The 25072-nt window shown below is 34.6% G+C and overlaps 1 protein-coding gene and 1 long non-coding RNA gene across 4 annotated transcripts; one reads left to right on the top strand and one right to left on the bottom strand.

Annotated features, from left to right (window-relative positions):
- Window positions 1-9782: 9782 nt before the first annotated feature.
- On the bottom strand, window positions 9783-15012 carry LOC113735822 (uncharacterized). The gene is made up of 5 exons (XR_011821243.1): window positions 14632-15012; window positions 13938-14006; window positions 13239-13304; window positions 11998-12052; window positions 9783-11314 (listed from the first exon to the last, which is right to left on the bottom strand). It is a non-coding gene; the product is annotated as an uncharacterized lncRNA (long non-coding RNA).
- A 361-nt stretch (window positions 15013-15373) lies between these two features.
- LOC140014806 (uncharacterized) lies at window positions 15374-23893 on the top strand. Of its 3 annotated transcripts, none has more exons than XR_011821507.1 (13): window positions 15374-16149; window positions 16877-16958; window positions 17055-17111; window positions 18165-18220; window positions 18333-18567; window positions 19533-19619; window positions 19798-19872; window positions 21477-21560; window positions 22496-22563; window positions 22638-22884; window positions 22956-23044; window positions 23156-23379; window positions 23575-23893. XR_011821507.1 is itself a non-coding variant. In XM_072066288.1 (13 exons), exons 1-13 carry the CDS (start codon window positions 15569-15571, stop codon window positions 23614-23616), a joined length of 1782 nt encoding a protein of 593 aa, XP_071922389.1. In that variant the 5' UTR covers window positions 15374-15568; the 3' UTR covers window positions 23617-23893. The 3 variants fall into 3 exon arrangements, 2 of the variants coding, with proteins under 2 accessions (XP_071922389.1, XP_071922388.1); XM_072066288.1 differs by having other exon boundaries at window positions 22532-22563; window positions 23265-23379; XM_072066287.1 differs by having other exon boundaries at window positions 23265-23379.
- Window positions 23894-25072: the final 1179 nt, after the last annotated feature.

The following is a 25072-nucleotide window of genomic DNA, read 5'->3' as shown; positions in this document are numbered from 1 at the left end:
ATATATTAGTAACTTTTATGTCTCAAAAAGTAAACTTGAATAAATATGGAACTAACTTTATTTTTTTGAAGTAAAATACTACTCTATATCTGAAACTTAGTTTTTGGAGAGTAAGTTTAGTTCAATTAATAGTAAGTTTTTATAGATTAATAGTAAATATTGTTGATAGAATAGTAAATTTGGTTAATCATCAAAACTTAATAGTTTGTGGCATAAATTTACTATTTTACTTAAAGAAACTTACAATTGTACGTATTATTTATAAATGTTATGTGTTTGAAGCATTTTAAATATTCCATGAAACCTTTTTTTTTTGCATATGACCTTATGAAATATGTAAGAATAATTTGTCATATTTTAAATTTTTAATTATGGGAAAATAAACAACTAAGTTCCCAAAATATTTCACTTTTATTGTTTAAAAAATCTAAACTTGTTGGTTAAATTTAAAATAATTCTATTGTCAAAAATAGTTTTTCTCAAATTAACTTTCATGATTAGATGTGAGATACAAATATGCTAAAATATCCCTCATACATATGTAATGGACATTTCAGACTTTTAGTAAAAAAAAAAAATCTTGTTGTTAAAATAACATATATCATAGTGTACTAATTATTTTAGGACCATTTTATAGGTGAACTAAATTTAATTTAAATTATACAATAGATTATACATGCATGTGATTTTCATTTATAATTATTGGATCCTATTCTTATGAACAATCTCCCAAGAAAAAAAATCCAGATCATACTGATTTTCTTATATGAATTGTTATACTAATTTTGTCATTTTTATTATTATATTATTTCTCATTTTGTTTAGGCTTTTACTCTTATTATTTCTTGTGTCTCAGATGTAAATTTATTAAAACTTTATCATCTTATTATATTCAAAGGTGTTAAATTATAAAAATTTTGATATATAAACAAGTAATATTCTATATATAACTAGGAAGATTTGTTGTTATTGTTATTCGAACTTTCAAACTTTTCAAAAATGGAAAATGATTAAAAGCTTATAATACGACAAAATTTTATTACATATTTCACAAGATTATGTGAAAAGTCAAACTATTTTTCATAGTATTTTAAAATATATAAATATTTTTTTAAAATTATACCTATAATCATGTATTATACAAGCATATTATGAGTACTTACTAACTAAGGTACTAAGAATTAATCATTAATAAAACATCTTATCGTTATTTCAAATAAATTTCCTAATACTATTTTGAAATATGTTTTAAAATAAAATAGCACATGTGTCCCATAAATCAGTAAGTTTTGATTATTAATCAATTTACCATGTTATTAGTAAGAGTTACTATTTATGTATAAAAACTTACTATTACTTGAATTAAACTTACTCTCTAAAAAGTAAGTTTGGGATATAAAGTAGTAATTTATTTATTTAAAAAGTAAGTTTAATATTTATTCCAACTTACCTTTTGAAGTATAAAAGTTACTAATTTATTACGGTTAACTTATTATTTTAGATAGAAAACTTACTTTCTTATTTTTAAGTGTTATCCTATTTAGGTGGATAGACCTATCAAATAATCAAATGATCGCTAAAAACAAATAAAAAATAAATCAAAAATGGTCATCCAAGTGTTATCCTATTTGTGTCTTAAAAAGTAAATTGAAATAAAAATGAAAGTTACTTTTTAAAAAAAATAAATTACTACTCTATATTCAAAACTTACTTTTTGGAGAGTAAGTTTAGTTCAAGTAATAGTAAGTTTTCACGGATTAATAGTAAATCCTGTTGATAAAACAGTAAATTTGGTTAATCATCAAGACTTACTAGTTTGTGGCATAAATTTACTATTTTACTTAAAGAAACTTATATGAAACAAGTATTAGGAAGTTTATTTAAAATAATGCTAAGATTTTTTAATTAATGATTGAAACTTAATATTATAGTTAGTAATTGTTGGTAACGTAAATGTATAATATATGATTGTATGTATCATTAATCAATGTTATGTGTTTTAAGCATTTTAATAAATGTATGTATCATTTACAAAGGTTATGTGTTCTAATAAATTTATTTTCTAGGTCACAAGTATAAAAGTTAAATTTGTACTAATGTGGCATAATCTTTGAAAACTATAGTAAATTTACCCACATATTAAGTTTCGTGAGATTCAAATATATTTTGTATCATTTACAATATGGATTTATATGCACATTTTTTTTTTATCAAACTTACTTTTAATTGGCAAATAGTATGTAAATTATTATAAAATGTCATTTTATAATAATCATAATTTGTATAGGTGAATGGTATATAAACTGCTAAAATTGCCAATTTATAAATGATCAAATCTTACTACTTTATGGCACATATTAGTTTGGTCAACTAAAAAATTATCGTAATTAAGTGTACGTTGGTTGTTGATTTGAAATTTGCACCCCTGTCACTATTTCGTTATTTCTACCACAAGTTTTTCTAATCAAAGTAAAACAAAGTCAAATATCTTTTCCTTTTGTATGTAGTATTTATATTTAGTAAAAAATTAAAAACCATGATTACATTTCATAATTTCTAATGAAATTAGTATCATTTTCTTAATAAATTGGAATAATTTGTAAAATATGTTATTTTTTTACCAATATAATTAGGGGTGACAATCAGGTCCAAATCGGAGTAGCTGGTCGGGTTGAGACCCAGGTATAAGAGAAAACTGGCTGATCCGAACTTGACCCGCCAACCCGAAATGGGTCAGGATATCTGACCTGAATCAGAAAATTCCAGGTTGTCGGGTTGGCGTGACGACCCCAATGACCCAAAACTTAATTTTAATTTATTAATTTACCACTATAATTTCTAATTCACACAAGACTAATTGTCGCGCCCCACTTTTTGATGGTGTGATGCTGTGTGTAGTGTGTGTGAGATGTGAGTGCGTAGTGTGTGTGTGAACGTGTGCAAAATGAAAATAAAGGCCATGGGACTTGATAATGCGACGATTTGGCCATATAAAGTTCAAAAAGGGTTTTTTGTATCAAAAATGGAGTCGCCACTTGGTATAGAGTTAGGGTGTACCAAGTCACCTAAAAATGATTTTTGTTTTTGAATGAAAAAGTAAATAAACCCTTTTTAGAGAACTTTTGGGTCTACGTAACCAAAAGAGGGATCGGGGGTCACATTTGACGAAGGGGAAGGCAAGGATAAAAATCCAAGGCACCCCTTCGACCTAGCCAAGGCTAGTTGCGTGACTTAAACCAATTTTTCCTTATTTTTCTACCCAAGGTATGTATCGCATGTTGGATTTGACTAGATGAATGCAAAAATGCAAACCTAAATTCTAAAATGTCTCTTGTAAGGTTTTTGGTCCCAACCACATGAGTTGTGGCGGCCAATAAAGGAAAACCTTATAGAGGTCGATTAATGCAAATGATGGCTAAAGTGCAAGTGTGCGATTGTATAAAAAGGTGCACGTGTGAAATTGTATGAAAAATCCAAATGTTTGTGTGCAAGTGTATGAAAAAGTGCACGTGTGAAATTGTATGAAAAATCCAAGTGTTTGTGTGCAAGTGTATGAAATATAGTGATAAATATATAAGGTGAAGTGGAATGTCATTTGTGAAGTGAAAATAAGCAAGTGATGGGTAAAATGTAGTAAAATGAAGTATGGTTTGAGAAATGTGAAAAAAATGTGGTTAAGGGAGTATATAGGTGATAAAAATGAAAGTATGACCCTAGAGGAATGCAACAAGTCGGGTACGGGGGTGGACTCCTAACTTTTCGACTTTGATTTTCCCTTTGATTAGAAGGCAAAACTAGCGTGCTAAGGCTATCGGGTAGCCACACTCGCTCGTTTCCCTTATCAGAAGTGGACTCTCCAGGCAAATGTACCCTAACTAGCATGAGATGCGAGACCTAAAGTGAGGGGAAAGGGGAATTGAGGAGCATGCCAGATGATAAAACTAAGAAAAAAAATGCATGATATGTAGTGAACAGGCAAATAATGCATTAATGAAAAACAAAGGAAAAATCCTATTGGGTCTAGCGTTGGACTAGCCCTTTCTATGAATTCCTAATGAAATAATGAGCCACAACTAGCGTTGGACTAGTGTGGTGACGTACATTCATCCATTCCATTCATTCATGGCTATGAAAGCAAGTAGACATGCCAAAACGCTCGTAAACACGTAACACGTAGCACTTAACATGCTCGACTAGATGCAAGAGCCTACTAAAGCAATTAAACATGTAGCAACAAAAGCAAGCAACCAAGGGGAAGGGGAAATGGGCCAGATGCTCTCCGAGTCCTATCTATTACAAGCCAAGAGGTGTACACATATCCCATAAAAACATAAAGGGGAAGGGGAAATGGACCAGATGCTCTCCGAGCCCTATCTATTACAAGCCAAGAGGTGTACACATACCCCATAAAACTTAAATAAAAGTAAAAGCAAGTAAATGCATGCAAGGAGGTAAGGAAAGCGGAGTAGGCATGCATATTCACATAACACGTAGGAGCACGTAGGGTCAAATGAAGTGCAAATGAAGGATAGAGTGTACCTCCCTTGAAGCGACGCCCTAACGTAGTGAAATTACTAACTTACCCTCCAAAATAATAAAAAGGTCAAGGTACCACTTAAATTATCAAATAATCACATGAAACAGAAATTAAATATGAAAAATGAAAGTTAAACACTAAATTGAGTCAACTAAAGTATTTACATAGACAAACCAACCATGTACAAAGCAATTAATGCAAGAGGGACTTAATTAGAAGGACTGAAAATTTCTGAAAGAGAGTAAAATAAAATACCAAAATTGATGACTTAAGATGAGACCCATAAAAATCAAATGCAAAAATGTGATTAGAACACAAATCCAAGCTAAAAAATTCTATTAAAACTTATTGAACCTCAAAATGCATCCTAAAACTCACTAAACGTCTAACCCAAAATCATGTCAAAGCAAACCAAAAGCAATTAAGATTCTAGAATGACAAAAGTGATTAATTTATTCAACTAATTGGGCCATAGCAAGACAAGGGGGAACTTAGGGGGTTAAAGTGCAAGTGTTTTAGGACCTAATTGTAAGAACAAAACACATAAATGGGCCTTTGGAGCATAGCTGGAAACTAAGGGGTGTAAAGCTGCAATTTTCCTTCTTGATCATGCATGCAACTACGTAAGAAACAGAATTTTCTGCAGCTACAAAAACTGTTGCCTTTTCTCAAAAACTTGCGGCAAATTCCAGCTACAATTACATCCATTTCATCATACAAACAAGTTCATCAAACCAGAAATCATTGACCCAAATCAAAACATGAAATTAACGCAGCTTCCATGCAAACGAAAGTGAGAAAAGTTTCTGCAATGAATTCAAATAAATGAACTGCTGCAACATTTGGAACTTCAGCAAATCTCTTCCCTTGCAGCCATGTTCATGCCAATTCTTTATTCAAATTAAACACATTGATGCAAACAAACTAAGAAGAAACATGCTGGAATTATCATCTAATGAAATCAGCAAAGCTTGGAACCGAAATGGAAGAAAACAACAAGACAAGGCCGTGAGTTTCTGGTTCAGCAAACTGAAATGCATTTTCCAGCAAATGCTCAAACATGATTCAAACATTTTTAGGCTCAAACATGCAACCTCGTCATTAATCACTTAACACAAGATTTAACTAGCAAATTGGATGCATAAACCCAGCTTGTGAACTATTGCAACAGAAAAACAAACAGCAGAAACGTAAGGATAAGCATAGCTTTCCCTATTGGTCTGAAATCTCAGCAGCCTCTGGTTATGTGCCTAGATGTGAAATGTGAAGCAACCCATGCAAAACCTACCAATTCAACAACCACAATCTAATGCAAGACTTCAAATTATCACTGAAAATTCAGTCCAAGCAACGGAATACAAATGCAACAAAAGAAAGACTGGAACTTGCGTCAATGGCCAGTCATGTCGTTTGGCAATAAAGTTACTGCTGCATTTCATTTCCTTTAGCCCAGATTTCTTGAGCACAACTTTGATATTCAAACCAGTAAAACGCAGAAAGAAAAGATGCAAAATCAAGGAAATATTCATGCCAAGCAACGTAACATGCTGCAACAAAATTTCAGCAAGCTATGAAGCTTTCGGCAATCTGAAATTCATTTTCCAGCAGGCATTTGATCCTTGTCTAAACATGCAACTGAACTCTACTTCAAAACATGATTCTACCTCATGGCATACGTGCACACGGTATTCCAATCACATGGCAAAACAAATCACACATTTCAACAATGCAAAGGCTTCAACCAACCGAAAGTGCAAGGCTGCTGTATTTTCATTTCCAAACTCAGATGCCTTCTCGAATGAACTGGCCATGGAAATGGCATTTCCTTTTCAAAGTTAATAACTTTGCCACTAAAACACAGTTTGGGGACAAAATAACACAAAGACAAACAGATTTGGCACCCTAACTAAGCTTATCATGTAACACAACAATAAAAGGCTGCAGCTTTTATCCGGTATAACAAACCCAATGAATCAACAAAACCCATAAAATTCCAGAATTCAAACTCACTGCCTAAACAATATTTGGAGATACACACTCCACAGGTAAGATTGAAGCAAGTAGAAACAACGGCAACAAACAGAAAACTGAATGCAAGAATCCAACCCAGTCACGATGGAGATTGGAGAGGCTAAAATTGGGAAGGCTAAGAAACCAGTTGTAGGAAGATACCTGAAGTTTTGAACGATGGAGAGAAAGTGAAAGCTTCGGTCTTTTCCTCTGTCTCGTTTCTCTTCACTCAGCCCCTCCTAGCCGTCACCTCCTGTTTTTTTTGCCCTCTTTTGCTTTCAGTTTTTTCGGACCTTCCCTTCCTCTCAAAACTCTCTCTAGTTTTAGCCGTCAACTTCCTCTCCAAACTCTCTCGCTCCAGTGTTTTCCTTTCCAGATTGCGGCCGTCACTTTCGCTCTCAAACCCTCCACTCTTGCTTGGTTTTTTCTCCTTTTTCTCTCGGCTGTACTCCCTCGTATCCTTTCTTTTTCCAGATTTGCTCCCGCTGTCCCAATCTCCCTCTCTGGTTTTCTCCCTCGCTCAGCCCCTCTCTCAGAACTTCAACCTCTCCAGCAGTCAACCCTCTGTTTTGTTTTTTCTTTTTTAAACCTCTCCCTTTGCGGCTGCTCTTACCTTTGGCTTTTATATGGGCAACCTCCAACCCTAAAACTCCAGGATCTTTTGCTATATTTGCAACTAAGGATCTCCCCAAAGTTCACTTGCAAGCTGCTGCAAAAACGCAGCTTGCATGCTGCGCGTTGGTTTTTTTTCTTTTTTTTTAATTTAATAATTTAACAAAAATAAAAGTAAAACTAAATAATAATAAAAACAACAATTTTAATTACAAATACATCAGAATAAACAAACTAAAACAACAAAATTGCCATTTTCAATCTTTTTTCATTTTTCATTTTTCATCATTTTTCACTTTTTCCTTTTTTTTCACTTTCAAGAAATTCTATGCTAAAAACTTAAAAATAGAAATAAAACTAGAAACTAAAAACTAAAAATCGAATAAAACGAACACGACAAATAAAAAACTAAAAATAAACAGTAAATGAAATTACACCAAAATTTGGTGTCTACACTAATTACATAATCAAGTAATAAAAATTTAAATAAATAATCCCAAACCAAATCTTTGGGTTAAATTAAAAACACCGTAAAAGTGTTTTATTCCAAACCAAATATAAAATAAATAAAAGCAGTATAAAAGTAAAAAATAATATAATACATTATTTGTCCAAATATAATAATTTCAACTTCGAATAAATTAAATAAATTCATTTAGGATTAAGTGATTAATGCCTTTGAAAAAAAAAGAATAACTTAGTTTAGTTAGGTAAAATAATTTTTAATTCATAAACAGGTGATCGGGTCGTATCGGATCACCCACAGTTTGACCCGAATTCGACCCGTTTTCTTTTCGGGTTCGTCAAATTCGACTCGATTCTGACCCGAACCCGCGAAACCTCAATCCGAATCAATTAATTTCCTGTTAGGTTCATATCGTGTTTTCAGATCGTATCGGAAATTACCACCCCTAAATATAATCAAAAGTAATTTGCACTACTAAAAAGCAAGTGGAAGAAAAGATGATGGCATAAGTATAAATGTGAGCAACTATATACATATCACAACATAAGTTTAGGTTTGATTTGTTCAAAACATAGGTAATTTATTCGTTAGTAGATATGAAATGCATATTAATTTTCTACAAATGCAAAATATAATTTCATATATACTAACCATTAACAGAATATGTAGTTTGAACACGATCAATTGAACGCATATTTCGTTTGTTCAGCTATCATTTATTTTGTTACTTAGGTTGAATATTTACATTTGAATAGAGTATTGATACCGGAACTTCAATTATTCTTAATGAACTTCAATTAAGTGGCAATGACAACAATTGCTAAAGTATAGTTTTCTTAAATTTTTTTGAAAAATGACAAAAAAATTACATTTTTTTGTGAAAATATCAAATTGTTAATTCAATTCAAATAAATTTTATAATAACAAATATTATTCCTCAAACTGGTTGCTTAATCCGTATCTATGCCCGTACTAGTGTCGAATGGATAACTAAAATAGAAAATTGCAACAAAAAATAATTTTTACAGGAAAGGTGCAAATAAGTAGAACTTTTTGCTAACTTTAACCCAAAATAAAAAAAAAAGGATAGGCTTTTTTGTAGTTTTGAATTCAAAAGTGTTGTGGTTGTGCTAGAATTCTTTATTAAATTTTGAAACAGTTAAGAATTCAAGAGATAAGTACCAAGGTGACTTTTATTAGCCATTAATTTTAGTTAAAGTAGGAAAGGTCGATGCCCTAGTAACGCTTGGATTTCTTTATGCCCTAGTAACGCTTGGTTTTCTGATGTTGAAAGTACATCAGACGAAAGTCTCCTCCTCCACCGCCACCACTAGTACTTATTTGGGTTGACAATTTGTGAATTATGGATGAGCGACAAATAAATGATGTAAGTAAATTATGGTATGAGATTTTATGCTTGTAAGATCTTTTGTATATTTTATTCCCTCTCATAGGCATGTTCTATTATAGGTATTTTTTTATATTCACCATATTTAGTGAATATTTATTCCTATGTTGCTAAAAGTTATTTTCATTCTATTTCTTTTGGAAGCAAGGTGAAGCAAACAAACTCCTTTAAAGATAATTTTTTTTTTTTGTAATAGAACGCTGAGGTTAGAATTGTAGCATAATTGATGTCGTTCATGGTAATGCACCCCATAATTGCAATAGGAGGTTAATATTGATTGGCTTAGGATATAATATGGTAACGCACCCCATAAAGAGTTTAATAATTGTTGTCGTATCCGCATGTTTCCTTAATTTGCTGATAATATTCTTGTGATTACTTTTCCTTGAGTGAACATTCAATTGTAGTATGGAATCTTTTGACAATGGTAATATGATAATATTAATTTATGGATGAAACGTAAACAGAAAGGCAGAAAGACTTAGCACTACTTATAATAAATATATAATCACTTGACTTCTCGTGGCCAAGTACCCATAGTTATAGTACTACATGATTAAGTAGATTTTATTTCTGGGTTTTGGGGGAAGTTGTTAAAAATATCGCCATGACTCAAGTTTCTTACATGAACAAATAATAGTCCTTTCAGATTTATCCAATTCCACTTGCCAAGAGCAAATTCGATGCAAGTACTCAGTGAATGTATATAACTTCACCTTATCTTGATCAACAACTGAAACGAGGCGGAGTGAGGCTTCAGCAGAAATTTCATCACGAATCTTGAAAAAAATCTTTCTCAAATGAGTAATTAGAACAGGAGATGACTAACTTGTGATACATTCTTCCTTGTGTTCATTCTGCCTAACTTTTGATAAAAATAGCTCAAATCGATGAGCAAACGGGTAAAGTAGCATTTTGAATTGAAGGTACTTGTGCGCCGTAGCATGCAATTGCTCTGATCTTTGGGTTGATTTCATTCCAGCAAAAAAGTGTCCTCTCAAAAATGCAGCAGCCCATTTTTCCCTTTTGTTGTATAAATCGACAACCCATTGGTTATCTCTCAAATTGTGTTTCTCAACTAGCAAATGCCACCTTCTCTCAAACTCTTCATGGCTACAAATCATGTCCATAGCCACGTCAAAATCAAGAACGAACCCCTTATTTGTATGGGTAACAACATTTCTTTTTAAATGCCAAGCACATAATCGGTGACGGGCAGAAGGAATAACTGCCTTTATTGCATTTCTCATTGCGCCATCCCCATCAGTAACAACTGAGATAGGTGCCTTTTTTTCCATGGCCTCCAAAAATGTTTCCAATACCCACTTATATGTGTCCTCAGTCTCATCAGCAATTAATGCACACCCAAAAATTGTGGTAACATAGTGATGATTTATGCCGGCCAAAGTTACTAGTGGCTTCCTATAAGCATTGGTGCGGTATGTAGAGTCAAAGACAAGAACATCACCAAAACATTGGTAATCCAAACGAGATTGAGAATCTGTCCAAAAGAGTCGTATCAATCGCTTCTCCACGTCAACGGCATACTTGTAAAAGAAATTTGGCTCACCATTTGCTCGACCATCCAAATATGCCAACACCTGAGAGGCATCACCAACTTCAAGTGCATTTCTATGAAATTGGTCAACAGCATTTCGTAGATCCTTTTCTGTGTATCCCATCTTGTTGTGGCCCCCAGCTTGGTAAGCTTGAAGGTCCACTATTTGAGGAATTCAAATACCAACTCCATGCATCAAAATAGCATGCTCCAAGTCTGCTGGGTTGACACTCCTATGTGATCGAAGAAATTGTACAAATTATTGATTTGCCAATTGGTGATTGTGATCCATATTAAACCGCTTAATCGTAAACTTCTGAATATCCTTGTTCCATTGCACAATTATAGTTGCCAGACAACCAACTCTCGTAAGGCATTTTGCCTCTTTCTTACGGTTAACTAAATTTAACCATTTGCTATTTCTAAAGCCCTCTCTGTTGCATACCCATCGTTTGTATGTCACAATACCTTTCCGATCTTTCTTTTCATCCCGCTCTCTAATACCAAAACCGACCATTTTGCTATGACATAGGTAAAATTCTCTGGCATCTTCAATGGAATCAAATGTTAATACTTGAATTTCATCAGAAGATAATTTGTCAAGCCGATCAACAATGGTTCTCCAACTTATACCACCACCAAGCTTGGCCGATTTGTTAGATAACTGTTCTAGTTCATCTACACGAGCTGTCATTTCTTCCATTTTCAGCATGATGCTAGAAGCTATCAAGTCAAAGATGCTATCATGTCAGTCAAAGAGGCTATCAAGTCAATGTTTGTGTTGATGTATGTTTTCTGAGATTTTTACATAAATTCTTTGCAATACAAATGAAAATATTACAACTTTGGACTCCTACGCAATCTATACTCAAGTTGATCATACCCAAAGATTGGAATCCTACGCAGCCCATACCCAAAGATTGCTGAAAGTTATGTTAAATTGCATAATTCCTTTGGAACGACTACAATTTAAGAGGGGAAGGAGAAAAATACTATCTAGATTCAAAAATAACTGAGTAACTATAGTAACAGTCCATTTGGCAATTAGAACTTTTAATTTTCTCACCCGCACAGAGTAGCAATCATAACATACAAATTTCTCTTTGACATTTCACCAAACATCTTATATGCATTCACAAATTAATCACATTTAACTTAAACGTCTAGTCTCAAGTCCTTTCCTAGATGTTTCATATGGTTATTAAGCATATTTTACCCGTAGACAATCAAAACTACAACCATTTCCTAGATGTTTCAACGGACATTTTCAGCCCCAAAATTGCAATAAAATCTTCAAATTCTCAGCCTTGATTTCGCAAGAAAATCTTGACAAAAAAAAACAAATGAAATATAAATAAATTACAGCAATATAGTCAAACGATTTCAGGTGGACATGATGGACTAACCTCGGCACTGCTCTCTTTGATTGGCTACCACCGTCGCAAAACCCTTTTGTTGTGTCTGCATATGGCAGCACCCAAAACCAACCGATCGATGAGAAAGGATAGAGGGAAAGTGTGAACTAAAGATGAAAAAGGTGAAATGAGAAAATTTATTCAATTGTAACCAAGAGAAAGTGTGGACCAAAGTGGAAACCTTGGCCTGGGAATTCAATCGTATCGTTGGAATTGAGGACTAAATAAGAAGAAGGTAGATGACTTTAAAGAGATAGGTGATACCCGAAAGTGTTTCAGGAACCCAAAACTGTTTTCAGGAACCGGTAATTTTTTTTTACTTAAATATGTACATTTTTTACTTTTAGTATTAGTAAGTTTGATTCAACCATAAGTAAATTTTGTCAAATAAAAAGTAAATTAAATTACTCAAAGTGTAAATTTGTATTTCTGACTAAAACTTATCTTTCAGGCATATACTTACTAGTTTTAATTAAAAAGTTACTAAAGTTCATCAATAATTGCATGACACTTCTCCAAAACAGATTGACAATGCTCGAACTGGAAATTATTTGTACAAAAATTTCAGTTTCAACAAATATACAGGTCCTATCATGCTCATATGATTTAGGACTCATAGCTTCTTTTAATTTCAAGCTCTAAAAAAGGTTACAAGTGCTTTCCTTTACAAAAAGGAAGTGCCAAGAGCACATATAGATGATCATCTTAGTGAAATAGTACTATAAAAACCTAAAGGTTCACAGTACCGTACAATATTTTGGGCAGAATACCAACTGACTGCATAGACAATGCCTACTATGGACAACTTCATATTACTCAACTGGGAAGAGTCTCCCACAAAATGGAAAAACTCTGGACTGTGGACTGGGATGGCAGCAGTCTGTTCTTAAAGCAAACAAAGAAACATGCATGAAGGAACCTTACCAACCATGTTGCAAAAGGAAAATGATCAAATAAATTCTCCGACAAGAGAAACAGCAAATTTTGCATAGAGTTCAGCAATGTTAAAAAATGGCCAATGCTCAAAAGTTAAAAGAATGATTATGTGTATTCTGTTTTTCTAAGCAACAGTAGTCCATAAATTGACCAGAAATCCGAGAACGATGATAATGCAATTAAATAAACAAAATCTCATCTTATCAATCACATCTTAAAAGAATAACTTATTTTGCAGGATGACAAAAAGGCTTCATAAATATGAAAGAATCTATAGTGATCTATCCATGACATACCAAGAACGATCCCTTGAGCACCTCTGTAGTATGAGCTTGTCAAGGTCCCGAACCTCTCTTGTCCAGCTGCAAAAGGTGTCATGAGCCCCATCAGATCACGGAGAACAAAATATGCAGTAATAGGACAGTGGAAATAAATAGCAAGAGGGGCGTACTATCATCAGAAAGTAGTAGCTTGGATTATTTATGAAAAAGGAGGCTAAGCTTATTTTAAGTCATGAATCAAGGATCCCAACAATAAATTTCCATTAGCAGCACTAGGAAAAAGAGGAATACAAACCCAAATTGGGTCTGATCATGGTGAAGTAGGACTGATTGTCAGTTTCTAATCTTAAGGAGGAAGAAGTTGCATGATCAGCTGCGATGGCAAGACAAAACCTTCTGACAGATAAGAAGATTTACATATAATAACAACTTCTGGGGAAAATGTTAATTAGGATGGCACGGCATGTTGAGAACAGTAGAGAAAGTACAAACATTTGACTTGTACTAGGTAAAGCGCAAAATGTCCTGCTGTATTTTGTGAAATTACAGCTAGTTCTATGTCCAAAGAGATTTACCACTTGAGCCTATGATAGGAAAAAAAAACAAATAAAAGTAAAGGTGTATCATCATATTTGCACAAAAGAACTTCATAAAGAGAATTCGGAAAGCTGCCATAAACAGTTAGCAAAACTATAAATGATAGGATCTGCTTACCGGTATCCCAAATTGTAAGCTTCAACTTCTTCCCACCAACAGCGAGCAGCTTGATCTTAAAATCCACACCTGGAATGAGGCACAAAATCGTCGGTTAGCAGATGCAGATTAAGCTGGCTCACAGATTCAACTCTATATTGGAGGGAGAATCCTTGTTGTCTGATAGGATACATAAAAAAAAAAAAAAAGTGCTGGTGTATCGACCAGTCATGTAATTGTAGCCAAACAAACTGCAGATTCTAAGGATTTCACCAAGAGGAGGAAAGTTCAAACTAAAACAATCACTCTCTGGCATACAGTCTACATAGAAAAATCTATACTAACATGTGATGAAAACTTGCTGCCGAGAAATCTCCATATTGATCCAATTAATGTGCGCCCCCTGGCTCTTAAAAACCGATTTGACAACCAAAATTTTGCTAATTAAACAGTGACTAATGATTTGCAATAAGTGCAATGGATGATTGGAGACGACAAATTAGTTCACTCCAAATCATAGAGCAAAACAGGAGACGCTACTTGTAACAGTAAAATTGAAATCTGGCATCAAAATCATTGTGCTTTAAAGATGAGATCACTCAGTAAAACACTACACAATAATTATCATAAAAATGTGCAGTAATGCATATAATCCGCATTTTTAAATTTCTTAATTCGAAGTACGATCGATACATAGTATTAGATAGAGGTGTACCCGTATCATCAATAATTGCATAGGGGGGAAACCCTTTCTCCTGAACCTGTGCTATCTATAAAGCATATTTAGCTTTTCCTCCACGCCTAGGCAGGCCAATTGATTGACCGAAATGAGAATCAATGCTTAGTAGAAGGCAGAAACAGAGACTGACGCATGAAACCTACCAGAAGAGTTCAGCCTGAAGATATGATAGAATTGCTTAGCCCGCTTGACCAATTTTCTAAATTTTAGCAAAAGCTAATCCCGTTCCATAAGATGATGATCGTACTCCTTCCTTTTCCAGGAAAAAATTTCTACAATCTTCCGTGAGGTGAGAAGATAATAAAAAGAAGGGAAGCAACTTTAGAGAGATGCGGAAACCCAAACCGTTTTCAGAAACCGATTATTTTCTTACTTTAATATGTCAATTTTTTACTTTTAGTATTAGTAAGTTTAAATTAAACAAAAGTAACATTTGTCAAATAATAAGTAAATTAAATTACTGAAAGGGTAAATTTCCATTTTTGACTAAAACTTATCTTTCAGGCATATACTTACTAGTTTTAATTAAAAACTTACTAAAGTTAATATTAATTATTTTAATATAATATTTAAAAAGTCGCTAAAAAATTCGATTTGTCACTAAAAATAATAGAAACCTGTAATAGTAGGTTCCCTACCATCGTTACCATAACTATAGGCACTGTAGCACTGTCCGATAGTTAGATATAATCGGTAGATATTAGAGGGACCTAGCTTTAACATTTTTTAACCTGTCGTAAGGATTTTCAAATTCTACAGACTCGCTTGTAGTAGTGGTAGACTAGTGCGATCAAAACTAATGGATTAAATGTGTTGTCGTCTTGGAAAAAAGTACGCTACTGTATAGTTAGTAGTATATTTCTGTCATCTCTTGAGGAAAAAGATTGTGTGGGTTTTGAAGGGTTTTTCCCAAATGGAATTTGACGAGTTTGATGATTACTCGGAGAAAACAGCGGATAATCCTGAGACGAGCAATGGCAGTGATCAAGTGGATAAATCTGGTGGAGGCCAAGACCCAATTAAGAGGCCAATGCATAAAAGTGATCATCATCATCAACGGGTTAAGCGTTCAAGGACGCGGGAAGAGTTCCATGAAGATGAGGAGGAGAGGAGCTCAAGCTACCGTCACCATTCCCCTTCAAGAGATAGAGAGAGGAGTGGGAGGGAGAGATACAGGAGTAGCCGAGAATCCAAGGACAGGGACAAGCATAAGAGCAGCAAGAAGGAGAGAGATGGGGACAAAATCAAAGAAAGCGACAGAGAAAGAGATACCAACAAAGGCGAAGATAGCGGAAGGAGAGGTCGTGGCCGCGAAGATGAAAGACAGAGAGGTAGGGAGAGAAATCAAGACCTGTCGAATCGTACAAGTCATTCAGAAAGGCATCTGGTTGATGGAGAGAGAGAGGAGAGCCGAGACAGGGAGAAGAATGGTGATAGGGAGTATGGAGGAAGGGAAAGACAGAGCCAGTTACAAGACGGGGACCGAGAAAGCAGGTAATGCTCGGATTCCCTCTGTGGTTTTGTTAAAATTCTAGGGGAACTTTGAGGTTTTTCTGCCTGACTTGAATGAAAAAGTTCTATTCCCTTGTTCTGAGCTAGCTACTAGGTAGAAATGCAGAGTCATGCATTTGCATAGTTGTAAGTTGTTAGGGCCCTTGGGCAGATTTACAACGTACACAAGATAATCTACAAAATATTTGCTTATTGTAAATCAGTTTGTCAGTTGGCTTCAAGATTTATATTCTGCTTACAAAATATTCTACTTTCTTAAGTATGTTTTTTGATTCTGGAGTTAACAATCACACTGGTTCTTGGTAGTTTTTAAGCAAATAATTTGCTTGCACTAAGTTGACCTGTATCGCACCTGTGCTTTTGGCTAACAGAAGTTGAATTGGTTTGGCTTCATCTCTTGTAACTAAGATCAGGGTCGGTATCTTTAAATGTAACCTGTTTCCTTAAAAAGAGTTGGACAATTTTCTTTTGGCATTTGACCAAGCTGATCTCTGTATACAGAGTTTAATTTAGGTTTGTTCTGGTAGTTAACTGTTACCTCCTACTCTGAGAAGCACAACAGTTGGCTATTATAACTGTTGAGCTTAGTTTGGGTTTTCAGCTCAGTAAATAGTAGTTCATTTCTTTCCTTTTAGGATGTTCTAGCCTGTTGATCACTTCTTCTGAGGGTTATGATTGTTATACATGTGTGTGTGTGTGTATTTGGCAGGAGATTTAAAGAAAAAAAGGAAGAAGTGGCCGAGCCAGAGGCTGATCCTGAGCATGATCAACGGACAGTTTTTGCTTATCAGGTAGTTAAGTTACCTGACTAAATCTGTTTTCCTACTAATTTACTGGCTTACAACAGCATTTCTTCTGACATGGACTTCCTCTTGTGATTTTGGTAGATTTCTTTGCAGGCAGATGAAAGAGATGTCTATGAGTTTTTTAGCAGAGCTGGCAAGGTTTATCTTCATCAGCTTGACATGCTGTTATTCATAGTGTCTTGCCTGTGCATCTTTTCCTGCAAATAAAATGCATCTTGCTATGCTAGGGCGGGACCCAAATACTTATCTTATGAGACATTAATTAAATGATACTCCATGTTTTGTTGCAGTGAATTGGAATCTGTATTTGCTTTGTGCCTGCTTCTGCTTGTTTAATAAAAACCAAAAGAACATTACAAATGAGACATACAAGATTTATCTTAGATCTCCTCCTTACTGCCCTGACACTCTACTATATTCGATAAGATGATCTATCCATTGAAGCCAATTTTACCCTTGAAGTTCTTTATTCTGCCATAAATCTTCTGAATCAAGCAATATTTCACCACTTAAAATAATGGATTTCACCTTATGACTAAAATGCCACAGTAGTGCTGAAGCTGATGTTGTATAAACTATGCAAAGACTTGTGTGCCTAATAGGATCTAGGTCTTGAATAGATTTGTTGTCTAACCATGATATCTAGCATAATAATTAATGCGACTTGTACGGCTTGTACCAATAGTCTAAAATAAGCTATAAGCAGGTTTTTCTGCATTTAATAAAAAAGTCTCCCTTGACTTGCTTTTCAAAATAGCTGTTAGCTTGGCAATATGTTGAAAGTTAAACATATTTTCAATCTTTCAGTAGATTCACAATATTAACTTCTTTTTCAATTTCAGATAAGCTGCTTATAACTTATTTTGAGCTGTTGAGACTTAAGCATAAGCCCATAATCTTTTACTGGGTTGAGTAGGTATGCTGGAATTTTGTGACACCCTGCCTGCTCCCGTCATTAGTATTCTTTGTCCCCTGAATTCTTTGAACTCAGCTTGAGTAATAGTTTCATCTGTCAACCTTAACATGACATGCACATGCAAAAATAAATATAATGAATAAACAATTGAATTTGTTGCTATATACGATTGTCATGGTGTCATGATTCCTTCAGAATGATGACTTACCCTCATTGTTGGATAACATTTACCAAGTATTAGGAGTTATTGACAGACAACTTTCATGCAATATCAGGTCAGAGATGTACGCCTCATAGTGGACCACATTTCTAGACGCTCCAAAGGCATTGGGTAGGAAACTACTGACAGAGAAACACACACAACATCACAACTCTATACTATCTCTATTTCTCAGAATTTTTATCTTTGTATTCTTCTTCATATGCTAAATTTTGTTCTGCAGATATATTGAATTTTACGATGTCATGTCGGTCCCTATGGCGATAGCCCTGTCCGGCCAACCTCTTCTTGGTCAATCAGTGATGGTTAAACCATCAGAGGCTGAAAAGAATCTTGTTCAGTCAACTGCATCTGTGGCTGCTGGAGATACTGACCTAATATGCCCGTACTCAGGTGGAGCTAGGAGGTTGTATGTTGACAATCTGCATTCTAACATCAAAGAAGATCAACTTCGTCAGGTAGATATATCCTCCAGTTGGTGGTTTTGCATCCAGTTCTCATTGTATGTATTCAAATAAGCATGGTCATGAATGTTGTGATCTACAATAAGCGTACAGATTATAGCTTTTCAAGTTAAATACACCAAATTAAGAATTTCATGGTTCCAATTAAGAGGATAGAGTTTTCAGGATAAAAGGAAAAAGATTGCTGGTGGGTAAGTGTCATGATTGAATGAGATGTAACAGTTCGCAACTCCTTTAAATGTCTTTCAGCTTTAACAAATTTTGGAAAGGTCAAGGATGCTAGTGCCTCCAAAAACTAATCCAGTTCTTTTCCGGCATTTTAACAAAATGATCTAGTGTTTCCTGATGTTAAAAAGGTACCTTGAAGTTAATTTAATTAGCTACTATGTTTTCAGAGCTTCTAAAGTCCTTCATAGGTTTATTTAACTTAATACAACAGACAAATCTAGTATGATTGGGTGACTTGATGTTGTATTTGCTTAAGCTGATTGCCCTAGATGTAGAAAAGAAAGTTAAGCTCTTAAAACTCGATTTGACACTGTAATTGAACCTTGTGAACAGTTGGGGTCACTCATATTACTTTCTGTTACTGCATGTGCTTATTGTCTGGATGAATGACATAGCTTACACATTTTTCTTATTGGACAATCAGTTGCACGCCGTAAAAGAGAGTCATTATCATTTGCTTGTTCAAAGAATAGCAATTTAGTGTAAAGAAAAGATGTTTTAGGCTGGTAGGCACTGATATGTATTTGGCAACAAAAGGATGATATACTTATTGAGCCAAATGGTATAAGGTTGGCACTGCAGTGTCACACTGATTTGCACCATGGATCACTGTTCTGACAAGGAAGGTGTTATTTTTTGAACTCTCTTGGGTTTATACTAGTTGTCTTGATTTTGCGGCAGATATTTCTCCTGTTAGTCAAGATTCTGATCTTTCCTTTTCAAAAAGTCAGGTTTTTGAACCATTTGGTACTGTTGAGTTGGTGCAGCTGCCTCCTGACCTGGAGACTGGGCATAGCAGCCGCTATGGTTTTGTGCAGGTGATTTTAGTTCTAGATATGAGTTGTCACAACATTTAAATCATGCATATCGAGTATGAGCTAACGTAATAGTCTGATGCAGAATAGCTTCACCACATAAAATAGCCTTCTTTGTAGTGAGATCTCAGTGCTCTTCGATGAACCAAGTTAAATCTTTTTGTGCACAACCATCTTGCAGTTTTCTCGCCTTGAAGATGCTAGAGCTGCACTAAGTTTAGATGGACAACTGGATATTGCAGGCCGAGTTATGAAGGCAAGTTATTTATTCTGTTTAAAACTCATGACAACCTTCATGGATTATCATTTACATTTGACATTTCGTGGCTATTTAGTTCTATGGCTCTGTTAGTGTAATAATAGCTTGGATTGTAATTAAATTTATCACGAACAAATATTGCTTTCAATGTCAGGTGCTCTTTTTCTGGCTTCTACTGATCACCTTAGCTTGTATTAATGGTTGAATGACTATGGTAGATTGCAGATGACAATGTTCTTCTGTTTTTCGTTGGCTGGGATTTGCACTAATTATGAGAATTGATTGCAGATGACTAATTGCCAAATGACTATGGTAGATTGCAGATGACAATGTTCTTCTAATTCTCTTCTTTTGCGCAGGGCTGGGATTTGCACTAATTATGAGAACTGATTCATTATCTTTACTCGTTTTTTCTTCATAATCAACAAATAAGACAATAATAAGGCAAGGAAAAAAATGGAAAGGCTTCAATTAGTATTGAAGCTCAATGCGTCTTGAAAGGTTTGCTTTATGCACATTTATTTCTCAAGAGCTAAATTTCTTGTTACCCTCTCTTGTTTCTAAGCACTGAGGGTATTCAAATGATGGGAGTTTCTTGGCCCTGCTGAATCTTAAGAAGGTATAGGTGTAATTACTATTGAACTTGCAAATTTTCTTTATACTCAATTCATATGTTTTGCAACCATCAAAATCCATCTAAACCAGAATTTGCGGCCACAATGCAAGTTCAGATTATACCAAGGTAAACTACTGAAGCTAATTTTGGAGATTGTAAGATCAGCCTCTGTACCTAAGAGTTCTCTCCCCTACTGATCTGCATAAATAGATGTGGACAATCACATATTTGTATAATGAAATTTATAACTGAAATTAACTAAACAACTGATTTCAACAGTCTTGATGCTGATGTTTTGTTGCATTCGTCAAATTTATCTCTGGCTGCACTTCAAAACTTGACCACAACTACTTTGCTTAAGTGTGAGGAAGTGAATCAAATGTGTTAGTGGAAAATCTCTCCTCTCACTGTGGCATAACTCTTTGTGTTCTGAGCTGCATTTGAACTATCCTTTGTACTTAAGTTTGAAGTTCTGAACATCTTGCGGGATCCCGTGGCAAATGAGGTAGAGATTATATCATCCTTTTTAGTTAGTTCTTGGTTTATCTCAATTGGCTGCTTAAACCATTGTCTGTAAAGCATTAATTTGAATTCCATATTTGGTTCTATCTCGTGCGTTGCTTCCTTTCATCTATGCATTACCACAATTCATATTCCATAGGTCAATTTGTTTCCTTCTCTTTCATTCTGGGTGACATTCTTCGCTGCTTCCGACTTATTGGTTGTGCAATAGTTGATTAGTAAGTTGGGATCTATAGGTTTTGCCTCAATGGGACAACTGTCACCATAAGAGGAAAGGGCTTCTCCCTTAGAAAATTGAAAATTATGGAAAATATCCTTTATAAGTTAAAACTTTTTCCCCTGAAAAACTTGCAAATAGTTAATATTATATACCCAAACTTAGAAATGTTAAAGTTTGCCCCCAAGTAAATTTTCTGGTTACGTCTATGACCGTCTCTAATTTTGTTTCAACATTCTTATACAGGTATCAGCTGTTACAGATCAAACTTTAAGACAAGAAGTTGGTGCAAATGCTGGAGATTTTGGTGATGATGAGGGTGGTGGTCTGGTAAGCCATTTGTGCAATATAATTGCTGGTTCTACAGCTTAATTTGGTCAAAACTCCATTTCTTTGTCTGTTAATTTAAAGGTCATTCAAAAACTGTTTTCTGCTTGGTGTCTTTTGGGGACAACTTTAGAGATAAGTGAACTTATTCGGGCTGTAAAAGTTAGTTATGGCTTGGCAAGAAATGGATTGATATCATGCGAAAATATCATTAACAGAGACATGTCTGCTTTGTTGTCGCCTACATAAGTAGAGCTTATCTAAAGTTTGATTAAAGAAAAGTATAACCGATACAAGATCTACAGAGGGAAGGAAAGGGTAAAATCTTTGTTTTTGTGGTGTTAGCGGCTATTCTGTTTGAAGGTCTAGTGATGGAAGAGTTATATGCAGAGTATGGTGATGGAAAATGCTCAGCCATTCTGGAGGTACTACTTAATTGGAGATCTAACTTTGATAATAAACAACTAGTCAGTGTTTTTTAGCTCTAGTAAGCTACTTTTTTTCATCTATGTACTTTCTGTGAGAAATATTGCCACATCCAACCCAAGGGCCAAAGAAATTGTAAGTTCTTGCTTGGAATTCTTTGGTCATCCTTTCTGTTTGGCGTAACGGTACAATATAGAGTACTGAAATTCCACAACATATGCTTGGTTTCTTATTTAGTGTTGTTATATTTGTTCTGGTTTCTTGCTCAACATTCACCGTGAGTGTTGATTTAGTATCACATCTCAATTTAGTCTAGTCAAAGATAATTCAAATTAGATAATAGTTAAATCTCCAGGAATGAATATGTTCATTGCTAAATCTTTTCACTTTCCCAGTTATCCCATGCCTTAAGCTGAATGGTTTCATCTATTTTCTTTTCTAGGTACCGTTCTTAATACTTTGCTTTTCTTTAATAAAGCAAATATTGACGTCAATTTTTGAATGTTTTTCAGTCTCTGAGCGCTGAATCTCTAACACTTCTCATGCAGAAGAAGCTGGATCATACTAGGATAACATCAAGGTTTGACGTATGCATTTTTTAGTGAATACTGAATTTATTGTACGTGTTCTTACATATCCTTCCCTCCTCCATAGTGGTGCTGGATCTGTTGGCAGGCCGGTTGTTGATAACCCTGGCTTTTCTGCACCAGCGGCTCCAGTTCTTGGGGCTGCCCCTGAGGTATCTCCTTTTGTTCCTTTTGGACAGATTCCTGTTCCAGCACTTGCGGGATGGCCTGCTGCAGGTCTCTCACTGCCTTCTGTTACTTTTCCTTCAATTGATACTATAGGCATTCCAAGTGAATGTTTATTGTTGAAGAACATGTTTGATCCAAAATTAGAGGTTAGTGCTGGAGACATTGTTTTGCAATCCTTCTTCTTCTTGTTTCTTTTATTGATGTATTACTTTTGCAGTCTGAACCTGAGTTCGACCAGGATATTAAGGATGATGTTGAGGATGAATGTTCAAAATTCGGAAAGTTGAAGCACATTTATGTGGACAAGTTCGTACTATCTTTTAGTACCATAACTGATTTTGGCTGCTAAGTAGCTTGAATTTGCAAACTTTTGTGTATCCCAAATCTTGTTTATGCTTGTATTGCCCTATCCTGCAGTAAATGTGAGTTGAAAGATGTTCATGGCTGCAAATTGGTGGCGATGCGCATTTAGCTAACAAGTAATCTCTTCTACCTCCTGTTTCTATTCAATCTTTTTGATGAGCAGGAAAAGTGATGGGTTGGTGTACCTGCGGTTTGAGAACAATCAAGCTGCAATTGCTGCGCAGCGTGCACTTCATGGTAGATGGTTTGCTGGGAAGATGATCCTTGCAACGTTCATGGTGACAAAATTTCCCATATGCTTAAATCAATAACATATATGTTGTTCCAACAGTCAAGAACTGCATATGCTAAATCATACTGGTGGATTGTCATAATATGGATCATGATTTAGCCGTTTTCTCTCTCTTTTTTGTTTATGTTAGTGACAAAAATGTGTTAGAAGTAGATGAATTTGTGCACTACTACTTCTGCAGGTGCCGCAGAATTACGAGGTCACGTTTCCCCAGAGCAAGTAGGGTGTCCATCCATTTAAGAATAGTAGACGAGATCTCGTGTACTCCTGCTCGTGTCACCAGCCTTGCTGCTCTTTTTGCATCATTTTCTTCTGGCTACCTTCCACTTAGCTGGTGGAGTTTTGTATCAGACAGGAACGCTGTAACATAGGTTGTTATTGTATGATCAAAGATAATCAATACAAGTTTTAGCATTATGAGGTCTTAGAGAAAATGTTGGTGTAGGGTTTGAATATCCACTTATGTTGGTTTATGCAGCTTCTGTTAATAATTTGTTGAATTTGATTTTCTTTCTCAAAGGCAGGATGAAATAGAATGTATTGCTTGTTGTCTGTGGATAGCGGTACAGAATTTTTGCTCTTGAAAACCTTGCAAGGTTTTAGCTTAATTACGGATATAATAAATAGTGAAATAATTCCTTTTGGAAATTTGGTTTTAATAATCCTGCCCTTTTTTGTTTTATAAAAATATATATAATGGATGCATGTTTTATTTGACATAATATAAATAATAATTTGATTTAAAGAATTCAAGGTAATGTAACTAAATTTGTATATGATTTGTCCCACATCGAACGCGGAGTATTTAAATCGCATTCTTTAAATTTTTTAAGAGTTGAAATTTTTTTTTTTTAAAAAAGAAAGCTCAATAGGTGGGGCTTAAGTAATTTTCATCAAAATGGCTTTCCTTTCAAATTATAAGTAGCATTTTTGGTTTGGTCCTTCTAAGGAACGTGTAACAAAATAAGCTGAAATTTTTCATGCCTAAAAATTTTATCTACGATCCCTTTAGGATACTATATAATTTGTATCGGTGAGATTAAATTTATTGTTGGATACAGGATAGGAGTTATAATATTTCAAAAGTTTAAACTACTAAATGATATGACAAGATTTAAATAGATTAAATTCATGGGTGTTGTATCCAAAAGGGATCGTAGCATCTCACAAAAACTTTACAGGACAATAGGCTCATGAAATTTATTATTATTGAGGAATTGAAATATCTAAAAATTTGACACTAAAGACCAAAATGTGTAAAAATACCCGGTTTGCGAGTTGAGATTTTGGATGGGAAAGAAAGGGAAAGAAGAGAAAGTTTAAAAAATATTCTTATGCCTAGTTGGGAGATGAGATTTGAGCAGAAAAGAAAAGAAGGGAAGAGAAAGGTAGGTATTTTCCATGTTTGAGAGTTTTAGTGAAATAGAAGGGAAGGGAATACGACTAATTGGGAGGAGGAAGAGACCCGCTACAGTTAAAAAAAATTTTCTGGCCCAAATCGGGCAGAAAGAAAGCAAAAGAAAGCTATGGAAAGGCTGCAAAAAATTTTTAAATTGCCTACTCTATGCTTAAAAAGCTATTGGATGGAATATTTATTGATTAATGTGTCTAAAATCATCTCCTTTCTTTCATAAACTCCTAAACAACATTAAGGGTCCGCTTGGTTTAAGGGTTTTGGT

Source organism: Coffea arabica, chromosome 9e, assembly GCF_036785885.1.
Source record: "Coffea arabica cultivar ET-39 chromosome 9e, Coffea Arabica ET-39 HiFi, whole genome shotgun sequence".
Classification (NCBI taxonomy): Eukaryota; Viridiplantae; Streptophyta; class Magnoliopsida; order Gentianales; family Rubiaceae; genus Coffea; species Coffea arabica.
The sequence above is the reverse complement of the archived record's forward strand: the minus strand, read 5'-3'. Positions and strand labels throughout refer to the sequence as shown.